Genomic DNA, 23,469 nt, shown 5'->3' on the forward strand with positions numbered 1-23,469 from the left:
AACTGCATTTATTGCTATTAGAAATTATACATTCTTGTGCTGCTAAGCAAGCACACAAGGTAGAAATGGCTGATTTGATTCAACCCCCAGCCCAGGTGAGGAATTGAAGGTTTTCATTCATAGAAGCCAAACAAATCTGCCCTAGACTGTCTTATATTTGTTCCCAGTTGAACCTTACCTTTAAATATCAGTGCAGAAATTCAGCATTAATGCAGAGAGAATAACTTTATTGCTCTGATAATCTTGGTCTTCTTACCTTACTTCTCATCTTTTCAAGTATTTTGTCATGAAAAATGCATAAAACTGCTTCTCGTAAGAAATATCTCAGCATATTTGTGGGGATTGTGTGTATCCATAATAGAGATTAGATTGCCAGTCTGTGAATCTTAAGACCTAGAATAAATGTTAGGAAGCAGATTTGGTGTAGCATTGTTCTGAAATGTGTTCTCCAGTGCTCATTTGTCTAAAGGAACAGTGTTTCTAAATTAAAGATGTGGAGGCCTCTTAAAAGTTGTGTCCTGGTTTGTGATTTTGTTTGTGTTCAGCCTTTGCTTTGATGGCCACATTGACAAGAAGCAAATGAGGAGGCCTTAGCTCTGAGGAACACATAAATAAAGGCTACAAAGAAAGGGCATGAGAGAAGCTTTGAAGTGGCATCTAGCTTTAATTTGAGTGGGAGAAAACCAGATGTGTGTTTGGGAGTTCTGGCCCAGCTCTTTTTTTTTTTTTTAAGAGGACAGGGAGTTCAACCAAATCATTCAATGGAGAGACCCCAAACCAACTGTTTCCACCCTGGTACTTTGATCTTTGTTGCCACTTCTGAGCGAGCTGCTTTGTTCCAGAGGGAAAATGGTCTAACCCTTCATTTTAACTGTACAACTGGATTACATATCTCCTTTTTCCACTCCAACTGCAGTTATCTGAGTTAATTTCATTTGCAATATACTGACAAAGATGATAGCGACTTCAAAATAGCAAAACTGATCTGAGTTTTGATTTGGCTGACTTTCGTGTGTTAAAGGAAAACATTGGTACACAGCATTTTGGGTCAGCAGTCCTGAAAACACAAGATAGAAAACAAAGAAACCTGCTTGTGTAGGACTTCTGTTGGCAAGCTCTGCACCTGGAATGATGTGCTTAGTTGCTGCTTACAAACAGAATAATATCTCTGAATTATATATTTGAGGGCTTTTTTTTTTTTCCAGTAGTCCTTGGTTCACATTAAACCAACAAAAAGATTGCTGTTGACTGTACATTTAGTGAGTAGATTAAAATTACACAACAAAGTTTTTTTTTAACGTGTCTAGAAAATAAGTAAAATAATCCTGTCTTCTAAAGAGATTAAGGGTCTCAAGGGATGGAAAGGAGAAAGAGAGTAGATAAGAAGGCAAATAACGTGAGTCACATTCAAGGTTGCTGTCATTTCTAACCTGAACAGGATAAATTCTTTTGCTCTGGGGGCTTGTCCATGTGCCAGAGCTAAGCTACCTTATAAATGATGCCAAAGCTTGCAGCTTTCAGAGGAAGGGATTGGAAAGGAGAACTTTGAAAATTCTGGAGAAAAGGGGTCAAGTTAAGTTGGTGCTGTTAGGTTGGTACCAGTTTTGCACTGAGATATCTAAAAATGGAACTTTACCCATGTGAGGCTATTTTGGTGTGGTTAGGGTTAGGTGTTTTCACATTTGTGGTTGGTTTGGTTTAGTTTGGTTTTGATTCTTTTATGGCAGGTACAAAACCATTGCTGGAATCAAGCATAGAATATTATCTTGATACATGCAAGAATTATGCTTTATTTTGCATTTAATTGCTCCTCTCATGTCATCATAATGTAGATTTCTGGGGCCCAGCACATTCCAGTAGCAAATATCAGTGAGGAATAGTTTGTGCCACATACCAAGTCTGGAGAATATGCTCATGAATAGTAATGAAATACACAGGGAATTTTTTTCCTGTCATTGTCTCTAGTGCTTAGCATGCCATTAATACAGATCCTAAAATTGTAAGGGTCAGTTGAGGCCTTCACAAAAAGTGCAAAAGACTTTGTGTGTGGTTGTCCTGTGTTCTCAAAACATGGGAAAACTGGAAGGAGAAGGAAGAGGATGTACCTCTGAATAACTGAAAAGTAACACTGGCTTCTAGCTGGCTGAATCTCTCTCTTTTCACATAATAAAGTACAGACACATAAATATGCAGGGTTGAAACTCTGAGTTACACATTGGACTTGGTATAAAATTGAAATTAGAGTTCTCAGTAAAAAAAATTAGGTTTTTGCTTTTTTTCCCCTGAGATTTATTAATGATATTGATGGCATTGATGGTATAGATTATTGTAGTATAATAAATGAAATTTTAAGTATGTAGCCAGAAGTTTATGGATAACTGAACGGCTGTCTAAATTGGATGTTGAAGATTGTGAATATCAAACTGCAGCTTGGTTTGAATAAAACTCTCTGTGCTCTGCAAGACAGAGTTTGAAACAAATGCCTTAACCTGCTGTTATGTGGGAGGGTTATGACAATAATTATAAAGCTTCACTACACCTTGCACAAGTATTTTGAGGAGCCTTGTCAAAATACCAGGTAAATTACTGCCAAAAAAGCAATAATGAGATGAGTAATGAAAAAGTTTTCAAATGGAAGTATTTAAAATCTGTTCATCCAGTTAGACATATTTACAGTCATCACTCTTAGTTGCACAAGCTGGATTTCCAGTGTTCACCCATGAGATTTCACTTGTGTCTAAGCTGAAGGGATAGAAAAGCTTGTTTTTCCTTTGCCTTGAAGGGGAAAAAAGCCTGTTTTCCCTTTGCCTTGAAAGGTAAAAAAGCCTGTTTTTCCTTTGCCTTGAAGGGGAAAAAAGCCTGTTTTCCCTTTGCTTTACCCTTTTAGAAGGAAGTGACTATTCAGGTCTAGAAGGAAAGTGCTGTACAATCCTCAGGAGCATGGTTCGTGTCTGTGATATGTTTTCTGGCTTTTTTTATGTAATCTCAACTACCTCCTATACATCTCAACATCTGTGTGACTAGTGAGGAAAACTGTGTTTTGTTCGAGGATTTTTGGGTGCTTTTGGAATGCTAACTTGATGTATGACTCAAACCTGAAGCAAAATATTCTTGGGTATTGCTTCCACTGCTCTCCTCTCCCACTTTTCTGTTCTCTCCCTTCTTTCCCTCTGTGGTTTTGTGTGGTTTCCCCTCTGCAGTCCTTGGGTGTGGCTCTTCTGTGTCATCAGTGAGGTGCACTCACTCAAAACACAGGATGTGCCTCCCCTTGGGTGGACCTGAGTGTTTCTGGTCCTTGAGCAGAAGTCCTGATCCACTTATTTCCACATTTATGGATGCAGCTGACAGTCACCTGTCAAGGTTTAATGTGAATAAGAAGGCAACATTTGTGCAAAGCGTTTTGGCCAGCTCATTTCCATAGTTTGTTGGGGTTTTTTTTTTCACTTTGGTGTGAGTTTCTGAAATGTCAAAAGGGAAAAAAATGCTTTGGAAGGGAAGAAAAAGAGGGCTCACAAAGGAAAAAAAAAGAAACTCAGCCAAAGAAACCTGGATGCTTCCTCAGGAATGTTTTGAACCCGAATTCTCTTTAATCTGGGCTGATTTCCTTGAGAGGCATTGTATGACCAGGGCAATTGGGAATGGCACAGACTGTCCTCAGAGTGTCTCTTTCCTGTCTCCTGGTTGTAATTGATACATTTCTGCAACAGCAGCTCCTTCAGGGGCTAAACTTAGAAATCTGCTGAACTTAGAGCAAAGATAAAGTGCTGGCAATTGCCAGATCATCATTAAGCTGTAACACAGTCTCTCTATTTTAGGCATTAGTAGGTTTCTAAAATCCCAGTAGAGGAAGTGCAAAGAATTGGGCTGTCTTTCTAATCTTGCACTCTAGGTTTATGAAGGCTTATCCATTTGTTCACCATGAAAGTAATGTGGATTTTTTTTTATTAGGCTTTTGTTTGGAGGCACTTTTTAAAATTGCAAATTGTTATGATCCAAAGAATTTTAGTTTCAAAGTGGAGAATATTTAGATAGCCTTGTTGAATTCAGGTTGTTTTTACAAAGCAGGAAGGGTGCAAAGCATATCTGTGAGATGAGCTGTGCTTCACAGTTTTGAAAGTTCAGCCCAGACATTTCTTTCCTGTGTGGCAGCAGCTGATAGTTGTTGAATTTGGGCAGTTTCTTCCAAGCTGTGGGAGCTGCTGTGATCTATCAGCATCTGCACTTCAGGGGAATGAGATAATGCAAAGGGAGCATTTTTGTGCTGCTGGGGATGAAGCTCAGCCTCCCAGCCTCTAGAAGACACTTTTGGGCAGCACCCTGAATTAAAAAGTCACCTGCAAAAGTAGAACTGTGATTGCAACCCCTCACTCTTACTCCAGTCACTGGGTATTTATCTGCAATATTGGAAATTTTATGTGTCTTCATGTCCTGAGGATGGAGACAGTTGCTTTTGGAGTAGTGTTTTGTCCTTACAGAGCAGTTACATAACCCATGTTCAACTTATCCCTGTCCAGCTACAACCCTATTAATGAATACATAAAGTCATAGTTGAAGTGAATTATCTATGTTGATACATGAACTAAAAACACTTTTACTGTTTTTAAAATTCAGAATGGTTGCCAACCCAGTGCCAGCGTTTGGCAGTGCCAATGAAGATTCTTCAGTACTAGTTCTCATCCTTTTTCTTTGTATGTGTATATATATATATATATATGCATTTGTGAGTGTGTACACTTATGTTGTTATATGCCATAATGAAATATTCTTAAATGTTTTCACTGAACTGATACATTTGATGTACTGGATTTACATAATTGAGCTAGAAAATCAAAACTCATTGCCTAATACTTGTCTTTCTCTCTCTTTCGCAGTCATAATGAACGAAAAGTAACTTGCAAACATCCAGTGACAGGACAGCCATCACAGGACAACTGTATTTTTGTTGTGAATGAGCAGTAAGTGCCTTCTGTTTCACTCTGTAAAACACAGGTTTTAAAGCCCATAAATAATGAAGTAAGATTCAGTGATTACTAGTGGCAATACTTATTTTTCCAAGTCAGATCAACATGTAGATAGTTTCATTTGTTTAAATCACATGAAAGTAATGGTAAATATTTTATACTCATTTTTAAGATAGAACCCGTAGTTGTATGATAGAAATGCATCACATTTATGCACTGTATGAATTTCCTGTTGTCACTTTAATTACTCTGTAATTTTAGTAAACAGCCTAGATATTATATAACAATCAAATAAACTTTCAGAAAGGGATAAATTTTATAATCACTTACAGACAACCACTAGTTGTTAATATATAATGTTTTGCCTGGTAGCTTCTCCTCAACTGATTATTTCCTTGGCAAGTTGGGGCACTTTCTGAATCATTGGATAATAGCTGGGATTTGCTGTCTTTGCAGTTGTAGAGCAATACAAGAAGGTCTGCATGGAGCTCATGCCTGACCTCAGGATTTCCAATCAAATAAACTTTCAGAAAGGGGAAAATTTTATAATCACTTAGGGAGAATCATAACATTTTGCCTGATAGCTTCTCCTCAACTGATTATTTCCTTGGCAAGTTGGGGCACTTTCTGAATCATTGGATAATAGCTGGGATTTGCTGTCTTTGCAGTTGTAGAGCAATACAAGAAGGTCTGCATGGAGCTCATGCCTGACCTCAGGATTTTGTTGGTGTCTGGGTTCTGGGTGTCCCCCCCACCACCACTGCTGTAACACATTACATGGTGGCTCCAGTGAAAATCATCAGAACTGGCCAAATTCCACCAGTGTGAAAGGGGGGCAAAGCCAGAGGGGGCCTTTGAGAGCATTTCTTCCCATTTCCATCTCACACTCATACCTGTCTTTTTCCCTCCCACCAACACCTGGCGCTAAGAGAGAAATTCTAGTTTTAAGCAAGATCCTAAAATTCATCTGTAATAGGTTGGAGCTTAAAACACAGCGCAGGTAACTCTGCAATGAAGTGTGAATTGCTTTCAAATTGGAAAAGTAGGACACAGGCTGTACAAAGCTACATCTCGGGGTGCTTTTTATTAGCAGTCTGCACACACAGCATGTTCTAGTGCTATTACATATTCTATTTTCAGGACTGCTGCAGCAATGTCATCTGAAGAAAAGAAGGAGCGACCAGTAAGCATGATATGTGAAGCAACTAACTATAATCTGGCATCAGATTATGCTGCTCATCCAATGAGCCCTGTGGGCAGAGTAAGTCTTTATGTCCAAATAAATTAGAACTAAAATAATTCAGTTATTCCACGAGGTGCTAGGTAGTGCTGTGTGTTAGTGTTCCACTGAAAAAGAGAAACAAAGCTTACATATTTTTCAGGTTTAATTTGGAAACTGAGGTGTCTCAAGCAAATTGTCACTGTAGTTGTAATTTTTATCAGGTATCTCAGATCTTATAACTTAAACTGACCTTTCTGATCTGTGTGAACAGCAAAACCCTGAGTGACTGATGAGGCACCTGGGCCAGCACTGTTGCAGAAATTGCTCCATCACAGACAATTGCCTGGATGTGTCCAGGTAAAACAGAGAGGGCTGGGATTGTGTGCAAGAAGGAATTGTGAGAGAGGTGGGAGGTGACCCTGTGCTAAACAGCAGGTGACATTGGGCCAGAAGCAGAAGTCCTGGCTTCCTAGAAAAATTCCTGCTTAAATGTTTGGGAGAATCCTAGGGTCACCTTAATTTATATTTTACTTCTCCATTCACCCAATTTCTCAGGAGGTTAAGGTAAATGTTCTTACCAACTTTCAGGTTTATTGGATAAAGCTGATGAGCCTATTTTGTGCTTTTTTTTTTATAATTTTCACCTTTCCTGAGAGAGAAGTGCACTTGCTGCAAAATTAAGAAGTGCCTCAAGTTTTTTAGGAGACCAAGAAAAGAGTTTTGATCAGTGATGACAGACAAGAGCTGTCATCTCTTCTAGCCAGTAGATAACAGTTAAACAAGGGGGAAAACCCTATGCTTTAGCTAGTCATTGAAAATGTGAACCCTGAGAAGTGCTTTTTCAGAAAATTCATCCAACCTATAAGGGAAAAATAAACTTGGGAATGTGTTCTAACTGAGCAAATTCCTTAATGTCAGAAACTTGGATTGAAATAATTGACTTACCATGTGGTAAGAACCATTGCAAGGTTCCTTCAAGTGCATTTTGGAAACTTTTTGTTGTTTTAAATATCTCATGAGACAGGCAGAATCCTTGACCTACGTTAGAAAACTGTTATTTAACGAGCAAAGTGTCTTAATCTATAAATGTTGCTGGGGGGAAAAATAGAGAGTCACAGATGTATTATGAACAGCAACAAAATCCATCTCAACTTTCACATGATCATGTTTAAGTCCATGCAGGAAAGCCAGTTTAAAATACAACAAAGTGGAAAACCCCCAAACAATAACAGTAAAAAACAAAACCAGCTAAGCCCTAAAACAACCAAGCAAGCAAAAAACCCCAGGTAATTTCTTGTTAGAGTCACAACAGTGATGTAGAATGCAATAATTACATAGCTAGTTCTCTCAAAATTCATTTTCTGGGAAGCAATCTCAGGTCAAATATGCAAAATTAATTACAATTTAGGTGCACGTGTCTTACATTTTTCTCAATTCTCTTTCAAAAGAGAAGTTGAAAATGCCCTTTAGCCTAGTGTTTGTTTCATAATCTTTGAGAAGGAAATTAAGATTTCTATGGCTCAGTTACTGTGATTTCTTTTACTTTCATTGATTAATGACACTTTAGTTTCCTGTGAAAATAACATTTTGAAAAAAATAGACTGTTGCTCTACTTTTCATTCCTCCTGTTCTAGTTATTTAAATGCACTTAAAATATGAATATGATTATTGTGGCTGCATGTGTAATTACTGTGCATCAGTTTTCAGATGTGCATTTGTCTGAATTAGTGCAACACCATTTAAAAAGTGTTGGTTTTGGGGAGGTGAATGCTGGGAAAGGAGAGCCACAGCTAATATCAATCTGCCTTTTCTGGCAGCTATTCAGGGATAATGAGTTGAATCCTTTTTAAAGATGACTGTAGATATGGCCCATGGGTTTTACCTGGATACAGAACTGATTTTCTTTTATTTTTTTTCTTCATGTTTTCAAACAATAAAGCCTGAAATTCTTAACTTTTGACTATAATATGTAGTTTGTAGTGTTGTATATATAGTGTGTATATATATATATAAAATGTAATATATATATATATTCTACATTAAAAGTTATATATAATTATATATTACATTATATATAATGTAATATATCTAAAAATTTATATATAATTTATGTATATAATATATAGTACATTATATATAGAATTATATATATGCAAACTACAGACTATATATTATAGTCAAAAGTTAAATTATTGTGCATGATATATAAAATCATATATAAATATATATATTTATATATAATTTTAATAATAATACATATATATGCAGTCTTACATTACTATAATAGTAGTATTGTGTATTGCAGCACAACAAAACAGGAATCAAATATTGGTGAGGGAAGTTATAGAGAAGTAATTACAGAGGAGAAGGATGCTTTGTGTGGTTGCCAAACCAATTTTTTTAGGTGGTTTTTGTTTTCAGAGATAACTCATGACCACACCTGATACTGGGATGTAATGAGGAATGGAAAAAAAATTGGTGTACAGCTGAAGTTTCAGACAGTTAAGGGGTACAGGAGAAAATTCTTCCTTCCATTAATGTTGATTGATAGATATGGAACTTGGAGAAGTTTTGTTTTGTGTCAGAAAGACTCTCTGGAGTCTGTTGCTGTTGCTGACCAGAGGCCAGTATGAGGTGAGGCAGAAATCAGTTCCTGCCCAGTAAAACTGTTAATTCTAATCTTCCTTTTCCCCTGTATACATGAGGGGAGCCAAATAACAAATTACAGCTCTGTTAAGTGCTGCTTATTTCCTGCAGCTTGAAGTGTATTTCCAGACATGAAGGCACTAGCACAGACCCCTGGCTGTGAAAACCCACAGGCTTCAGATTGCTACACAAGTATTTATTTTCATCTCTCTGTGCCATGAAGAAATTGTTTTTGTAGTTGTCTTTTTTTTAAATCTTATTTTTCTCCCTGCTGTTAAAATCACTACCTAGACAAACAGGATTATGTGTCATAAATTGCTTTTTAATGTGTAAAGTCAGTCACATTTCCAGTCACCCTCCATGGTGCAGATGTGCTGCTCTTCATTGCTGTCCTGATTGTCAGCAGAATAAAGTGAACACATTTTTCTCACAGAAAGTGGTGTGGAGTGTTAGCCCAGGACAGCTCCTGGTGACTCCAGGACAGCTGGGATGTTTCCCAGTGCTCACAAATATTAATCAGTTTGTTAATGCATATTTCAGTGCAGTCCAGGCTTGAATTGTTGGTGTAGGTGTAGCCATTCAGGTCTGCTCAGGATCCAGGTTAGCTGGAAATTTCTGATTAACAGAAATTGAAATTATTATTATTATTCATTATTATTATTATTAAAATTTATTAGCAAACAGCACAGTGAAAAGGAGGGGTGTGAAGGGCATTCCTGGTGCTCAGAGCTGGATGTCTGCACTGTGTTTTATGATTTATATTCAGACCAGCCCAGTAGTGCTCCTTGTGCATCTTATATTTTAAGTTCTGCCTAAATGGAATCCAGTTTGCTTTATTGTGCAAACCAAAGCACACTAAGAGTGAATGATGGGGAGGTTTGCTTCAAGAGCAGCCTTCTGGTCCAAGCTGAAATGCTGAGGCAGAAACCCACTCAGCTCATGGAAAACTGCAGCACTGGAAGGCACCAAAATTGCCTACAAAATGCAGAAAGCAGCATCCTGTTGGTTTGTGGTTTGGAAGATAATGTAAGCCTTGAACACTGGAAACATATTTTTAAACAGAAGTTGAAAGTAGCAGAGACACAGATTTGTACTCTCTGAGTTTACATGCAGAAAATTTCCTTATTAGCAAGGCTCTCAACCTATCTTTTTCAAATTTGCATGCAACAAATTTAATGTTAATTAATGACTTTTGTTCTAGTTCTGAAACTAGGAAAGAAGCCTCACAGAAACCCTGTGTTTTTCTCCCAGCTAAGCAGAGAGAAAAGCCACTTGCAGGGTCTGAAATGTGCAGCCCCAGATGCTGAGTGGTCTGTTGTCCAGAGTTCAAAACCCTGCTGGCTGTTTGTTCTCTCAGTTTTGGAAAACAGTGAACTCACTGGCTGGACATCCTGGCTTCTCTCTCAGCACTGGGTTTGTGCAGGGCTCTTCCCACTGGATCTGATTTTGGAGTTGCTGTGCCTTAGGATGGATCAGATGGTACCAGGGGTGACTCTGCTTCCTCTGTTACCTTCTGCACCTTCCAGCAAGTGATGAGTGCTTGGATCATTCCTTCACTATCCTCTCTTTCTCTTTGCCTTCTCCAGAAGCTGGAGCTGGGCTATATGCCCTGTATTATTTTAATTTTTTTTTTTTTTTATGCTGTGGGGTAAAAAGTACTTGAACCCTTCCGTTCTTTATTTTTATTTTCCCTGTCACAGTTTGAGATAATTATGAATGAGAGACCAGGGATGGCCAGGGATCCCATAACAAAGGAGGAGGTGATCTAAAATCTGAGAACTCATAATTAGTTTATATACTCACCTACAGTGTTTCAGTGCCCCAAAATACTCATTGTCTTAAGGTTCAGGGTTTGTTGTGAAGTTATTCCCTTTATGCAGCGTGTGGCAAACTCTTTGCAAATTACAAGTCATCTAAAGTGTTCTCTGTATTAACTAAAATTAGAAAGCACTTGTGATGCTGCATTTAATTGAAGGAAGTTTGTATTCACATTGGTAGGGTGCATCCCATTAAAACTCTGCTGTTGGCTCAGTGGAATTGGAGCCAATATGGGTTTTTATCAGGCCTACCTTAGAGACAGCTGTCTAAATAATCTCAATTTGTTAGACTTGACATAAGTGCTTGGTTGTCTTCAGAAGCATCCTCAATGCATTAGCTATTTTTACAAATGTAGGGATTCTGGAGCACTCTTGAGGGGTTTTGGACCTTTAGTAGCTAATACTAGAGTAGGTGTGAGTGTTAGAAATTATTTCTGATCAAAGTGTTAGCACAGCTTCTGTGTGATATGCCAGTACAGCAGTCATACAGGTTAACAGAGAGAGCTGCAGTTCACTTTATAACTGCATTTTTGTACGTGCTTTGTTATGTATTCCTTTTTCACAGCTGGCTGTCATAACTCTCTTGGCTTCTTAGAAATCTTTGTCCATTTTGCACTGATAGAATTTTTCAGGAGAAAATGTGGATTTTTTTTTACTTTTACTTTCTTAATTAGGTTTTCAATTGCTTGCTTTTCAGAACTGAGTCAAATTTCTGTATCTCCAAGGGAAATTAAAAGCACTCTGATTGTTTTTGTATTCCCTTATGATTCTTGCAGAAAAGAAGTATAAAATGTATTTTGTGTTGTAGACTCTAGACAGGCACACATAGCTTTTGTAATGTTATTTTTCTTTTGCCAAGCAGTGTTGTGTTTTTCAGTTAATGGCATCATTGACAAAAGCTGCTCATAATTTTAAATCAAGTTCTCAGTTTATGATTTTTCAGCTACTGTGGGATTCTCTCTGAAGCATGAGTAAAACCCAGCTTAGTTCTGTGATGAGTGGTGAGAGAACTTCCATAGAGAAACCCCACACCTCATTTGCAACAAAACCCGAGTGGTTGTCAAGCTTTCCTCCTTTAGGAATTTTGCATCACCTCATGATTAGTCCCAGTAGCAGTGATATGGAAGCTGAAACACAGGATTATCATATTGTCTCAATCCAAAGGGTGGATTTGAAATGCAGCTTTAAAAATTTACTTGAACTTGATTTCTTCTGCACAGGAGCGTGCTTTGCTGTATCTCATGGTGTCTGAGGCACCAATTCTTACAGGATTTAAAACACAAATAAATGTTCAGCTCCCTTAGTTGCAGAGCAAACTTTCTAAATGTAGGCTGAGAAGAATGAAGTGTGAATTGGCAAAGCACTGCAGGTTTCTTTGTGCCTTTTCCAATTTCTTCTGGTTATTCAAGTAGAAGGATGAAATCTAAAATGCTTTATTTTTCTTACTTCTCTTAATCATAGGTGATCATTGCAAAATTGTAAAAAGTATAAGCAACAGCTGATATGAGCTCTGGAGTTCCATGGAAAAGCTTCTAAGTAGACTTTAGTGCAAGCAAGTAAAATAATATTCAAACCAACCAAGAGATCACAGAACAAAGAAGGAATACTAAAATGTTAGTTTATTTTAGGAAAGGGGGAATTATATCTTGCTGGAATCTGAACAAGGTTTCATGTGTTAGGTCAGTGTTGGAAGCAGGAAAGAGTGGGATTTCTTGCCCAGGTGATGTAGTTTTTCATAATTAATAATAGTTCTGTGAGTTTACTTCTCTTCCTACAGCTCAGTAGGCATTCTGCCTACCTTAGAAGAAGGTCAGATATGTATTTGGTTGGGTTTTTTCTTGTGTAAAAAAACCCCAAAACATTTTTTAGTACTTGTCTTGGGATTTATCTTTATATTCTCTGCAGAAGAAAAGAAAGAAATGCTGAAACCAGCAAAACCACTGTAGTAATTATTTATCTAAAAAAAGAATAGAGTTTGTGTTCTGCAGTCCCCCAGAGGAGCAGAAAAAGATCTTAGAGAAAAGAAAAGCATTTTGATTTTTGTACAGTTATTGATGTCATGCTTTCTATAACGTGTTCAATTCAATTTAGACATCACGATCTTCAAAGAAGGTTCATAATTTTGGGAAGAGATCGAACTCCATAAAGAGAAATCCTAATGCACCAGTTGTCAGACGAGGCTGGCTCTACAAACAGGTACTCAGACCCTCCTCACCCCCTTCTTTTTTTTTTCCTCTACTGTGTGGTACAAAAGACAACCACTTCTATAAAATACAATGACAGCAATAGCAGAATGAAGCTGTAAACTGTGTTCTTCAATTCATTAGCTCCTTGCTGGATATCAGCCTGATACGAATAAGGACATCAGACAAGTAAAGAATATTGATAGATTATATACATATATATATATGATTCTCTCTAAAAAATCTGAGCAGATGTTAGTAATAAATAGCTGATTTAATTTCCGGTATGTAGAGATGATGGGACAAAAGGTGTATGACCCAGAATATTGGGAATTTTTAAGTTTCTTTTTAAGACTATGTATCTTTTTCTTTTTTCTGCAAGTAATATTTTCAATAAAAAACAGTAAGTGAAGCCATTTCTTCATATATTTCACATAGGTATGTCTATTTGCTTTATTCAAAGATAATCATGTTAAAACCAGAGATTATTTTAGGTTTTCCCGTGCAGTTTGAATTAATCTGAAGTATGTGCTCTTTAATATTGGGACAGTGTTCTAGCCTGCTGTAAATCTGCTGTTCTGGTTAATATTACAATTCTGTTTTTAAAATCCACCAAGAACCCTTGAGAACTCATGATTTAAACTCAGCTGAGACAAATGTGTGTATGTAATCTCTAGCTTGCCTGGAGAAAAGGAGGCTCAGAGAGGCCCTCCCTCCTCTGTACAGCTTCCTAAGAGGAGATTGTAGTGAGGTGGAGGCTGGTCTCTTCTCCCAGGTGACAAGTGACAAGACAAAAGGAAATAACCTCAAGTTTTAGGTTGGATATTGGGAAAAAATTCTTCACCAGAAGGGTTGTCAAGCATTGGAACTGACTGCCCAGGGAAGTGGTTGGGTCCCCAACCTTGAAGGTGTAATTACATGTGTTAATGTGGCACTTGGGGACATGGTTTAGTGGTGGACTTGGCAGTGCTGGGTACCAGCTGGACTCCATGAGCTAAACGGCCTTTTCCAACCCCAGCAACTCCATGACTCCCTGTTCACCTCAGGATTCCTGGGTCACCGCCTTTGTTTGCAGTGACAGCTCAGGATGAGAAGTCAGATACTTAAAACAGCCAAGAAATTGAGCTGGTAGCACGCACAGCACAGTTGTGTGTCGAGTTTCTGTCTTCTTTTTGCCAGGGTTGGGATTAAATCGCAAGACACAATTTCATGTTGGGACTCAGATGTTTATTAGTTCTTATCTATGTCACAGTCTCACAAACCCTGAGTTATACAGCACTTCACTCTAACAAACTAAAAATGGAGCTGTGTCTCTCTCTCTCTACAAGGCCTTTTAAGGATAAACTGTCCAGTTAAGCTACACTTAAATTATTTTCACTTTTAACTAAACCACTCGTGCCCTGCAATGGGGACTTTTTTATCCAATTACACAAAACCACCCAAACCCATGGAGAAGAAGGTGAACAAAAAGGACCCGCCTCCATCCTAAAACCTCCATCTTTCTTTATATATATATTTCACTATATTCTAAAACCTTAAGCTCTAAGTTTTCTGCCATGTGATCTTGCACACTTCTATCCAAACTCCACACCCACAATCCCAGTGCTATCATTCCATTTTGGAAGCTTCTCCACAGCCTCAGGTCAATGCAGCATTCTCCTGGGGGTCAGTGCCTGTCAGCACAGACAGTCTCAAATTCTCAGTAAGCAGGGTTCCAGCAGCTGTGCAGTGCCTGGTTTGTGCTGGGAGCCAGAGCTGTCTCCAGTGTGTGTTTTCTGACTTGACCCCTGTGATTCCTGCAGGACAGCACTGGAATGAAGCTGTGGAAGAAGCGCTGGTTTGTGCTCTCAGATCTGTGTCTCTTCTACTACAGAGGTAAGAGCAGCTCCTTTGCTGATTTTGCTGGTAGCAGATAAATTTTGGCACACCAGTCAAATGTTAGAAATAAGCTGCTGCTTAACTTAATGGATTAAAATAATTTTATAGCTGTCAATATCCAGGCCTGCTACTCTTATATTTTTTTTTTCCTTTCTCTCTTAATTACCAGTTCCACATAATTGCTTCCTGCCTGCCAGGCTGTGCTCAAAGGGCAAGCCCATTCACAGCCACCTCTGTTACTAAATTCTGGGTTGTAGTTTTTCTTACAGCTGCTGTTGCTAGAAACTAAATATGTCAGGTTAAATCTGATTTTTATGTGAGTTAAGTAGCTGAAATGGGGATAGGGAAGGGATGTAGTGCAGGGGAGCTGAAACCCTGCCTTTAGAATGATAAAGAGGATATACATGCCTTTGGGAACTCTAATCAGTGTTCATGAATACTTATAAAATTGAACATTGTCCATTTCCATATGAGTAGAAGTCTCTGCTGTATTTGGAACAAAAGAACCTGTTAGTAACCTCATGTAGCTAGATCAGACTGCTTTTACATGGAAAAAAATACCTGCTTCTCATTCTAGTCTGGAGTTAGGTGGGTTAGTGATCCCTTCAGCACTGTAGATTATGAACTGGAGTGCTCCTCCAAAAACAAATGGGACTTGGGCACAGGGGAACATGGACAGTCCCGAAATCAAGTGTGATTTTAGTTTAAGGGAGGCTGAGAGTGAGGAGGATTTGTAGAGCATGGCAAAATAGAGGAACGTAAACAGGGCCACCTGCAGCCTTAACTGTGGGTGAAGAGTGACAAAGGGTTTCAGTTTGGGATGAAACTTTGGAATTGGTAGGACTGGTGCTGATGCTGAAAGCAGAGAGTGATCAGTTTAAATGGTGTTCTCTGAAAGTGCAGCACGGATCCAATCAAAGACAAATCAGGTCTGAACAAAAGCTCTGTTTGCAACTGTTCAGTTAACAAATTCTGAATGATTCAAATGTGATCATTAGGCTTTGTTTTTCTACACCAAGTGGTACATAGTTGGATAAACCCCTGCTGAGTCAAAAATCAGGCTGAAATTTCAGTTGTGGAGGCATCAACTGGCTGATACAGATACACTGTGGTTACCTAAGTGGTCATTGCATACTCTGTGCTTTTTACAGGTTTATTTTAAACACCTCTTCAGGCTCCTCCTTCAAAAAGTTTTTTAAAAAGTGTTACATTACAGCTGCCTTAAGAACAGATTAAGCTGAATTTAAGTACTGCATAGGAAGTTTGTCAAAATAAAATAAAAAAACAATAATCAAAACCAACAACAAATAAATATAAATAGCTCTGTAATCTTTTTATTTTCTACATGGCCCAACATTCTGAAATACAAGCAGAATAATCTAAATTGTTCTTGTGATAAATGTAGCTTTTATCTATCACTCAATAGAACGTAGTTAAAACTGTTAAACTGGAATTAAATGTGTGCAGTGATAGTCCAAAATGTATTAGAAATGGCTGGTAAAATATAAAAAGCTTTTACTCTAAACCCTTTTATGTTTCTGTTAATTCTCAGGTAATGAAAAAATAGGAAAGGGAGGGTCATGCACTTGCTCCCAGATCAAACCACAGACCTGTTTGTGGTTGTGCAGTGGTGGCTGTTGGGTTTCTTTGGTTTTGTTAGTAAATCTTCCTAAACTTCCAGAATTGTGTTACAATGTTAGCAAGCTGAAATCCCATTTATAGATGAAAAGAAAAATTGTTTCATAGTATTTATTTTCTCACAGCTTAGAGAATATTCTCTTTCTGTTCCCCTGAGGCATGAAGGACTATCCACTTTCATATTGGAAGGTTGTTGTTGGCACAAATAAAAGTTCTTAGGACTGGACAGAAGATCTGCTCCTTTTCTTGTGTACTGCTCATACACAGCACACAAGTAAAGATAATATGGGGCAGTGGGATGTGTAGATAAAAGCAGACGTGATTGGGAACAGATTTTTAAAATCTGGAACTGGAATGTGGCAGTACATCTTTTACAAAGACCAAAGTCCTCCAGACATGCAGCTGTTCAGTGGAACAAAAATGCTGAATGTGGCACTGGTGGGGGATTTACTCAGTCATGAGTCAGAATATGATCTAGGAAAAGAGAACTTTTCCCCCAGACACAAGTCCAAATAAAAATAAACCCCAATATTTACCCACTATGTGTTTGGGGACAGGGCACATTTTTGTGTGTGGCTGGCAAGGAGTTAATATTTGAAGGAAAGGTGGGATGGTTTCAGTCATATTTAAAGGTATTATAAGGTATATATTATATTAAGTTCCTGAAAGTAAATCCACTCCATTTCTTTTCTGCTTTATAATAGGAATGAATTTATGCTCAGCTCTGCAATTAAACAACTATCCCAAAAAGCACAGATTTTACATCTAATCTGTCATGTGATACTAACATGGCTGGACACAACTTTCCCCATAGAAATAACTTAAATGAAGGTTTAGCTTTTCAAAATCTAGGAGTAAATGAGAACCTGGAAAAGGTTTTTAAGTCCACACATAAGCAATAATCCTGGCATGCTGTTTATGTGTATTTTAATTTTAATTTAATTTTTCATTGAAATTTTGCAATGCCTGTTTTCATCTTAATTTCATCGATTTATTGTGGGCACTATCTTCAACTAATAGAAGTGTTATGGGGGACAGTCTCTAAGATAGTGATTGTGAATAGAAATTCTGTTCATGAAATACAATTAAAACAGACTTTATGAATTGCATCCAATTATTCCTTTATTAAAGTATAACTGGATTTAAAAACTGGTTGTGGCTTTCAATTAAAATGTCAATTTTTTTATTATGATCTGTTGATCTAAAATTTTATGTAAAAGAAGGCTCTGGAAAAAGGGTATTTGTTTTGGGGGAGAGCTTTTTTTTATAAATTATCTGAAACATGTGCATTCTTACAAATGGAGTGTAATTGAGTGTAAAAACTCTTTGTGGGAATTATAATGACAATTCATAATTAAATACTATAATGGGGATTATGTAGCATAATGTGCCTGAGATCAGAAGAATGTGCACATTTTCTCTAAAATGCCAGCAGTCATAAGCAGTGTTTTTAACCACTTGTGTTCTCTGAGTTGTTTTTACTGAGCAGGCAGTAGATGTGTGCTGTTCTGGTTCTTTGTCACTGAATTAGAGGCTTGACTTCCAAAGTTAGTCTGGATTTCTGGTATTAATTCATTCTCCTCTGAGCTAAACTTGCTGGTCGTGCTCCCGCGTGGCTGAAAGAGTTTCCTGGAGTGTCAGAGTGTAAATGTCGTGTGTCCAGGGGCCCTTTTCTAACCCCAGTGTGCATTCCCAGATGAGAAGGAAGAGGGAATCCTGGGGAGCATACTTCTGCCTAGTTTCCAGATATCTGTGCTGTCTGCTGAGGACCACATCAACCGCAAATACGCCTTCAAGGTGAGGGAAGCGGCTTTTCCACCCCACTTGGTGTCTGAAAGCTCAAGAGCCTGGCCACAAAAGCTCATTTTACAGAGTTGTTATGCAAAAAAGGGTTGACAAACAGCTCTGAGGCTGATTTTTACATAATAGAGTAGCAAAAGTTTCAAGTGCTTAGCCTGATATAAGTATAGACAGGATTACTAGAATGGGGAAATGGATGGATATCGCTTACTAGCAGTATTTTTATTTTTGTAGTTCATGAGTCTTAAATCCTGGGTGGTGAATTATAATTTAGAATTATAAACCAGCATCTGCAGCTGAATTTATCCCACTAATGAAAGTTCATTCGTTATTTAATACAAGGTATCTTTACACATAAATAAAAATAAGAATTTATTACCGCTTCAATCACAATATTACGTGAATCACTTTAGGAGTGTTTCATGACAATCTTAAATCATGATATAAATTACTTTTCTAAGCATTTTGTCCTGACTTTTTTTTATTGTTGTTTTATGAGCTCCTTTTGGCACTTTGTTTGGTCTCCTAACCAAGACATCATTTATTTACTATGGTAAGTACAAATTAAAACTTACTGTATCATTCAGACTGCCAAAATCTATGCTAAAATCTTATTTATAAGAATTATATTAGTCTACATTAATGAATGTTCAATAGCATTTTCAGTAGATTGAAGAAATTTAAGGGCTTTTTGTTTAATGTATTAATGAAGAAGCAGCTATGGTTGAAAATCACAGGCAGTTATTTTGAAAATATGAATGCAGTGACCAAGAAACACTGTAGTGTTCCTTTTGATTTTTTTTCTGAGCATATTATTTGAAGAAATCTTAGATAAAGCATTAGAGTGAATATGCACTAACAATATTTGCCTCTCTTCTTTTACAGAATCTTACATTTTTATTGCAATGACCATGTCATTTCCAATCAGGCAGCTCATCCAAACATGAGGACCTATTATTTCTGCACAGATACAGGGAAGGAAATGGAGTTGTGGATGAAAGCCATGATAGATGCAGCACTTGTGCAGACAGAGCCTGTGAAAAGGTAGTGTGGACTGACAAAACAGTGGGACAGTGTATTGCTTTCTCTTGTTTAGTTTGATTTGTTTAGTGAAAGACTGGTTCTTAAAATAGAATGTAAATTGGCTGAAGTGATTTCTCCTTATATTGAAGACCATTAGTAACTGGACAGTGTTGGATAAAATTTTGAAGTAGCAAAAATAATCTAAGTTCTGCTCTGAATACTGATTGTCAGGAGCTAGAAGAAAAAAAAATTAACTATCCCTTCAGCCAGTGACATCACAAGAAGTGCAGTGACAAATTCCATGTGCAGGCATGTTTGACTTCCCTGCCCTCCTGACTGAATGCCAACAGCAGCTCAACTGGTGGCAGCCTTCAGCTTAAAGCTGTCACAATCCTCAAATTCACAGCTGGAGCTTCTGGCTAAATTAACCACTACCTGTGGGGAGCCATTCCTGTTCATCATTAAGCTGTCACCAAATTTATGCTTACCTGATCTGGAGTCTCACCTTCCTGTGCCCGTGTGTTGACGGTGAAAAGCAAATTATACCAGAAGCTTTGTGCTCTCAGAGATTGAGCCCTGTCTGCTGCTGTCTCTCCAGTGAGAGTCATTTGCTCTCAGGATGTGGTCCCTAGGGTCAGCTCCATGGCATCTGTAATGGAAACCTCATCAATTGAAAGTTTAAAAGCTCCTCGTTATTGACAGCACAGAAGTTATTGCTGATGGCTGCTGTCACTTGAGCTGTTCTCCACTCCGTTAGTTCCTGCTACCCTGGAGCTAAATAAAGTCAGCAATGCTGAAGAACTCTGAGTTTAAAAAATAGAAAAATCTAATGGACACAGGTACCAGAGAAGTTTAGAGGTAATAAACTTTATCTGAAAAATTGGGTTTGTATTGCAGATATGATGGTAATTTACATATGGAGGAATTATCAAACCAAATCAAACCCACTTCACTTCAACCAAAAATCACATATCAATTCTACAAACACTTTGTAGAGGAAAAAAACTGAAAGGGATCATTCTCATTGTTTTCCTGAACTGGTGAAATGACCTTCATTTGATATTTGCAATACTGTGAATATCTGCCTGGATATCACAGGCAGAACAGGCTTGCCAGCAGCCAAACAGTTGTCAGAAAAGCAACTTATATAACACCATCTTGTTGTTTTGATTCAGGCAAGGAACCTCAGAATGAAACAGAAGTAGATGTGACCTCTTTGAAAACTTTGTTGGTTGCCTTGAAATAATTACTTCAGATAAAACAGATTTCAAGACCCAGTCTGAAAGAAGTTAAAATCTGTTAGCTATAATAAGAAGGAAAACCCTTAAGACATCTGTTTTCTGAAGAATCCATCTTTTGGCTGTTTTTTAAGTTCTTAAAATGAAACATAGCAGGATATGATCTTATGCAGAAGAAATACTGTTCCTTCCCTGTAAAAATCTGTTAAGTATTAAGTGTCTTATTACCTCATCTCTAAGTAACCTGAAGTTTGGCATAGATGGAGCTTAAGCATAAATGGTTTTGGTTCAGTCAAATTTGGCAGTGCTTTTGTTACTGAGTTCTGTTTTTTTAGAAGTTCTGACATTGCACTGAATACAGTTTTCTAACAGACTAGATACTTGGAATACAAAAAATGAGTAATTAAGAACTTGCTTCCTTAAATATTCATGTAAACTGATGTTGGGCCACTTGTAATTGCCTGTTAATATAAAATGCCCAATGATAAATCAAGAGGTTTTCACAGTATAATTCTTCAGACCTAGAAATCAAGGTCTGATTATATGGGTTTTCAATCAAGCTATTTCCAGAGTACTGCTTAGGGTACTCTGGAAATCAAATCCAACAGTCTGTTAAACCAAATCTTTTAAATACTTTTAGCTCATTTTTTGTGTCTGTTTTTCTGGAGATGTGAGTTCCACGGAAAGGATAAAGATAAAAGGAATATTTCAAACATTGAGTTGGTGGGAGGGAATGGGTGTTGGCAAGTTTTTCATAAACTACTCTCTTATTTTCCACACATAGTTAGCCACACAAACCACAAATGAGATACTGAAGTGAGAAAGCAAAAACGTACCCATTTCTCTTAGAACTGGTCTCTATTAGCAGCAGAAATACTCCCTTTTGATGTTTAGCTGCAGGGAAGGACAAACAGTATTTGGTCCTATTGACTTAATTGTAATTACTCCTTTCTAAACAGTTTTGATTTTACCTAGATAGTACATTCATTGAGAGACCTATTAAAATAATTAAACCAAGTACTTTAGTCAGAGAGGAGCTGTTGAAGTTTATGACTCCAGATATGATCTCAGACACCCTCTCTGGGTGCTTGCCTGTGTTTGCAGATGGTAGTGTCCACCACCACACTGATTTACCATTTTACCCTAAATGCTGCTTCTCTGCTCTCCCAGGTTTGAGTGCCATTTTTCTGTCCTTTCACTGTCAGCTTGTGTGCTGCAGCCTTTGTTTCTTCTCAGTGATGCAGCATGTACTAAGAAAAGATTGCTTTTTTCCCCTCCTGGTGTAGTTACTTTCCCTGAGCAGCATAAGCCAGGCTGCCAAAAAAGCACTTGTTAGCATAGAGACATCCACAGTGGGGGCTGGCTGACGTCAGTGTGCTTGGAAAAGATGGCTTTTCCTTTTCAAATGCCTCTGCCTTGCTTTGTTAAATCACAGTCCTCGTGTCCATCTGATCATTAATCACATGCTCCCCCCTCTCCAACCCTTTCAGAATTATTTCTTTATATAAACCAGCATAAAATAGTGCTTCTACTGTACTGCCTATTGTACATATGATTCCTTTTTGGTTGCAGAAATATATAAATTGCATTCAGCATATGCTGAAAGACCCATGTTCAATGCTCATTCTCTTCCTCTATCCCTATCCCATCCTCAAACAGCCTGCAAGCTTTGTTGAATATGTCTTTGAGAGCTAGCTATAAATATGGAGCCAAATATACATATGGATTTATGTTTCTTACATTTGTTTCTGATAATTTTTTTCCCATATGGATACTTCAGTGTGGAAAGAGATCCCTTGCTCACTCAGAGTTGGCTGATATGATTTCACCAAGTTGAGAGAGCCCAGCAGGCTGTTTAAATGTCACTCCTTCAGCCTCTACACCATCCCAGAGAGTGTAAAATGTAAATGTTTGGCTCTGTATAACCATAGTAATGAGGGATACAGCATGAGGCTGCATGGAAAAACAATTCTGTGATTTTGGGAGTTGCTGGTTTTTAATTAAAACACAGTGGAAAGTATGAGAGTGTGAATCAAGCACAGTGCCAAGGCTTGACTTTGCCACTCATATGATGAGTGTCCTGGAGATGCCACTCTCCCTCTCCACCGTGGATTTTCCACCTTTTCCTCTGCTCTAAAGCCACCTGAGAAAGATTTATAATAAGTTTAATATTATATAATGGGGTAGGTGGTGCTGTTGAGACATGCTGCAAATATTGAAGCCCCCATTCAGGATTATTTGCGAGGTAGTCTTTATATTCATTTGTAAACTCCAGAGTGCTGAAAACTGAAATCTTAACACCCTTTTTTTACTTGGTAATTGTGGGAAATGGAGCTTTTCATTCACATTCCTGTTGGGAAAATCCTTTGGTTTCTGGTGGAACACTGGGTAGTGCAGTTTTGAGGTGGGAGTGAGGAGAGGTGATCCTTTTCTTTTCCATAACCTTGAGAAGGAACTTAGGCACAAATATTTGGTCTTGGGAGTGATTTAAGATCTTGTGGGGGAAAAATAAATGGCTTTTTTACACGATGGGGTAAGCAATAATGCTTAGAGCTGTGTGTGCAGTCAGTCTTCTTGTGCTCCTGGTAAATTGTGTGTGTGATGGACTCCTTACAGACACTCAAACTGGACACAGTTATAAAGATGAATAATGCATTTTTTAAAAAAAAGATGCAAAACAAAACGAAAAGTTAATTCAACATCCTCTTAAAATAAAGTGTTGTTCTTAGTTTGGTTTTATACAGAGATGTAATCTTAAGAAATTGTATCTCTTCCTCTTCTTTCCTCCCATACCAAAAAAATGTAGAGCAAAACATTTTAAAGTGGTGGGGTTATTTTTCTAGTGAACTAAACCCAAAAGTCACTTTTTGAGCTGGAATTGAAATTCAGGTCCTCCCACAATGGCAAAAGATAGAACCTCTTGACATTTTGAAATTTTAAAAAGAAGATCACTAATAGAACTGCACACATTGAGTACTTGGGTAAATACTGTAAAGCAGTAGCAATTCCAAAAATACCATTATTTTTTGTGGTACAGTTCCTTAAGTCAGCAGCTCTCTTCCC

The 23,469-nt window shown here is 37.8% G+C and overlaps 1 protein-coding gene across 9 annotated transcripts in view; it reads left to right on the forward strand.

Moving 5' to 3' along the window:
- Positions 1-23,469, forward strand: part of PLEKHA5 (pleckstrin homology domain containing A5) — a 161,527-nt gene that overhangs the window by 88,662 nt on the left and 49,396 nt on the right. For 8 of the 9 annotated variants that reach the window (XM_041484404.1, XM_041484406.1, XM_041484405.1 and 5 more), the window contains exons 4-9: positions 4,872-4,955; positions 6,102-6,222; positions 12,738-12,842; positions 14,632-14,704; positions 18,042-18,142; positions 19,074-19,189. In XM_041484404.1, coding sequence (XP_041340338.1) covers positions 4,872-4,955; positions 6,102-6,222; positions 12,738-12,842; positions 14,632-14,704; positions 18,042-18,142; positions 19,074-19,189 — 600 coding nt within the window. Of the gene's footprint in view, positions 1-4,871; positions 4,956-6,101; positions 6,223-12,737; positions 12,843-14,631; positions 14,705-18,041; positions 18,143-19,073; positions 19,190-23,469 lie in introns of those variants that run through there. The other variant, XR_005956555.1, reaches the window with a different exon arrangement.

The sequence above is a fragment of the Pyrgilauda ruficollis genome, unplaced genomic scaffold, assembly GCF_017590135.1.
Source record: "Pyrgilauda ruficollis isolate IOZ18807 unplaced genomic scaffold, ASM1759013v1 scaffold66, whole genome shotgun sequence".
Lineage (NCBI taxonomy): Eukaryota > Metazoa > Chordata > Aves > Passeriformes > Passeridae > Pyrgilauda > Pyrgilauda ruficollis.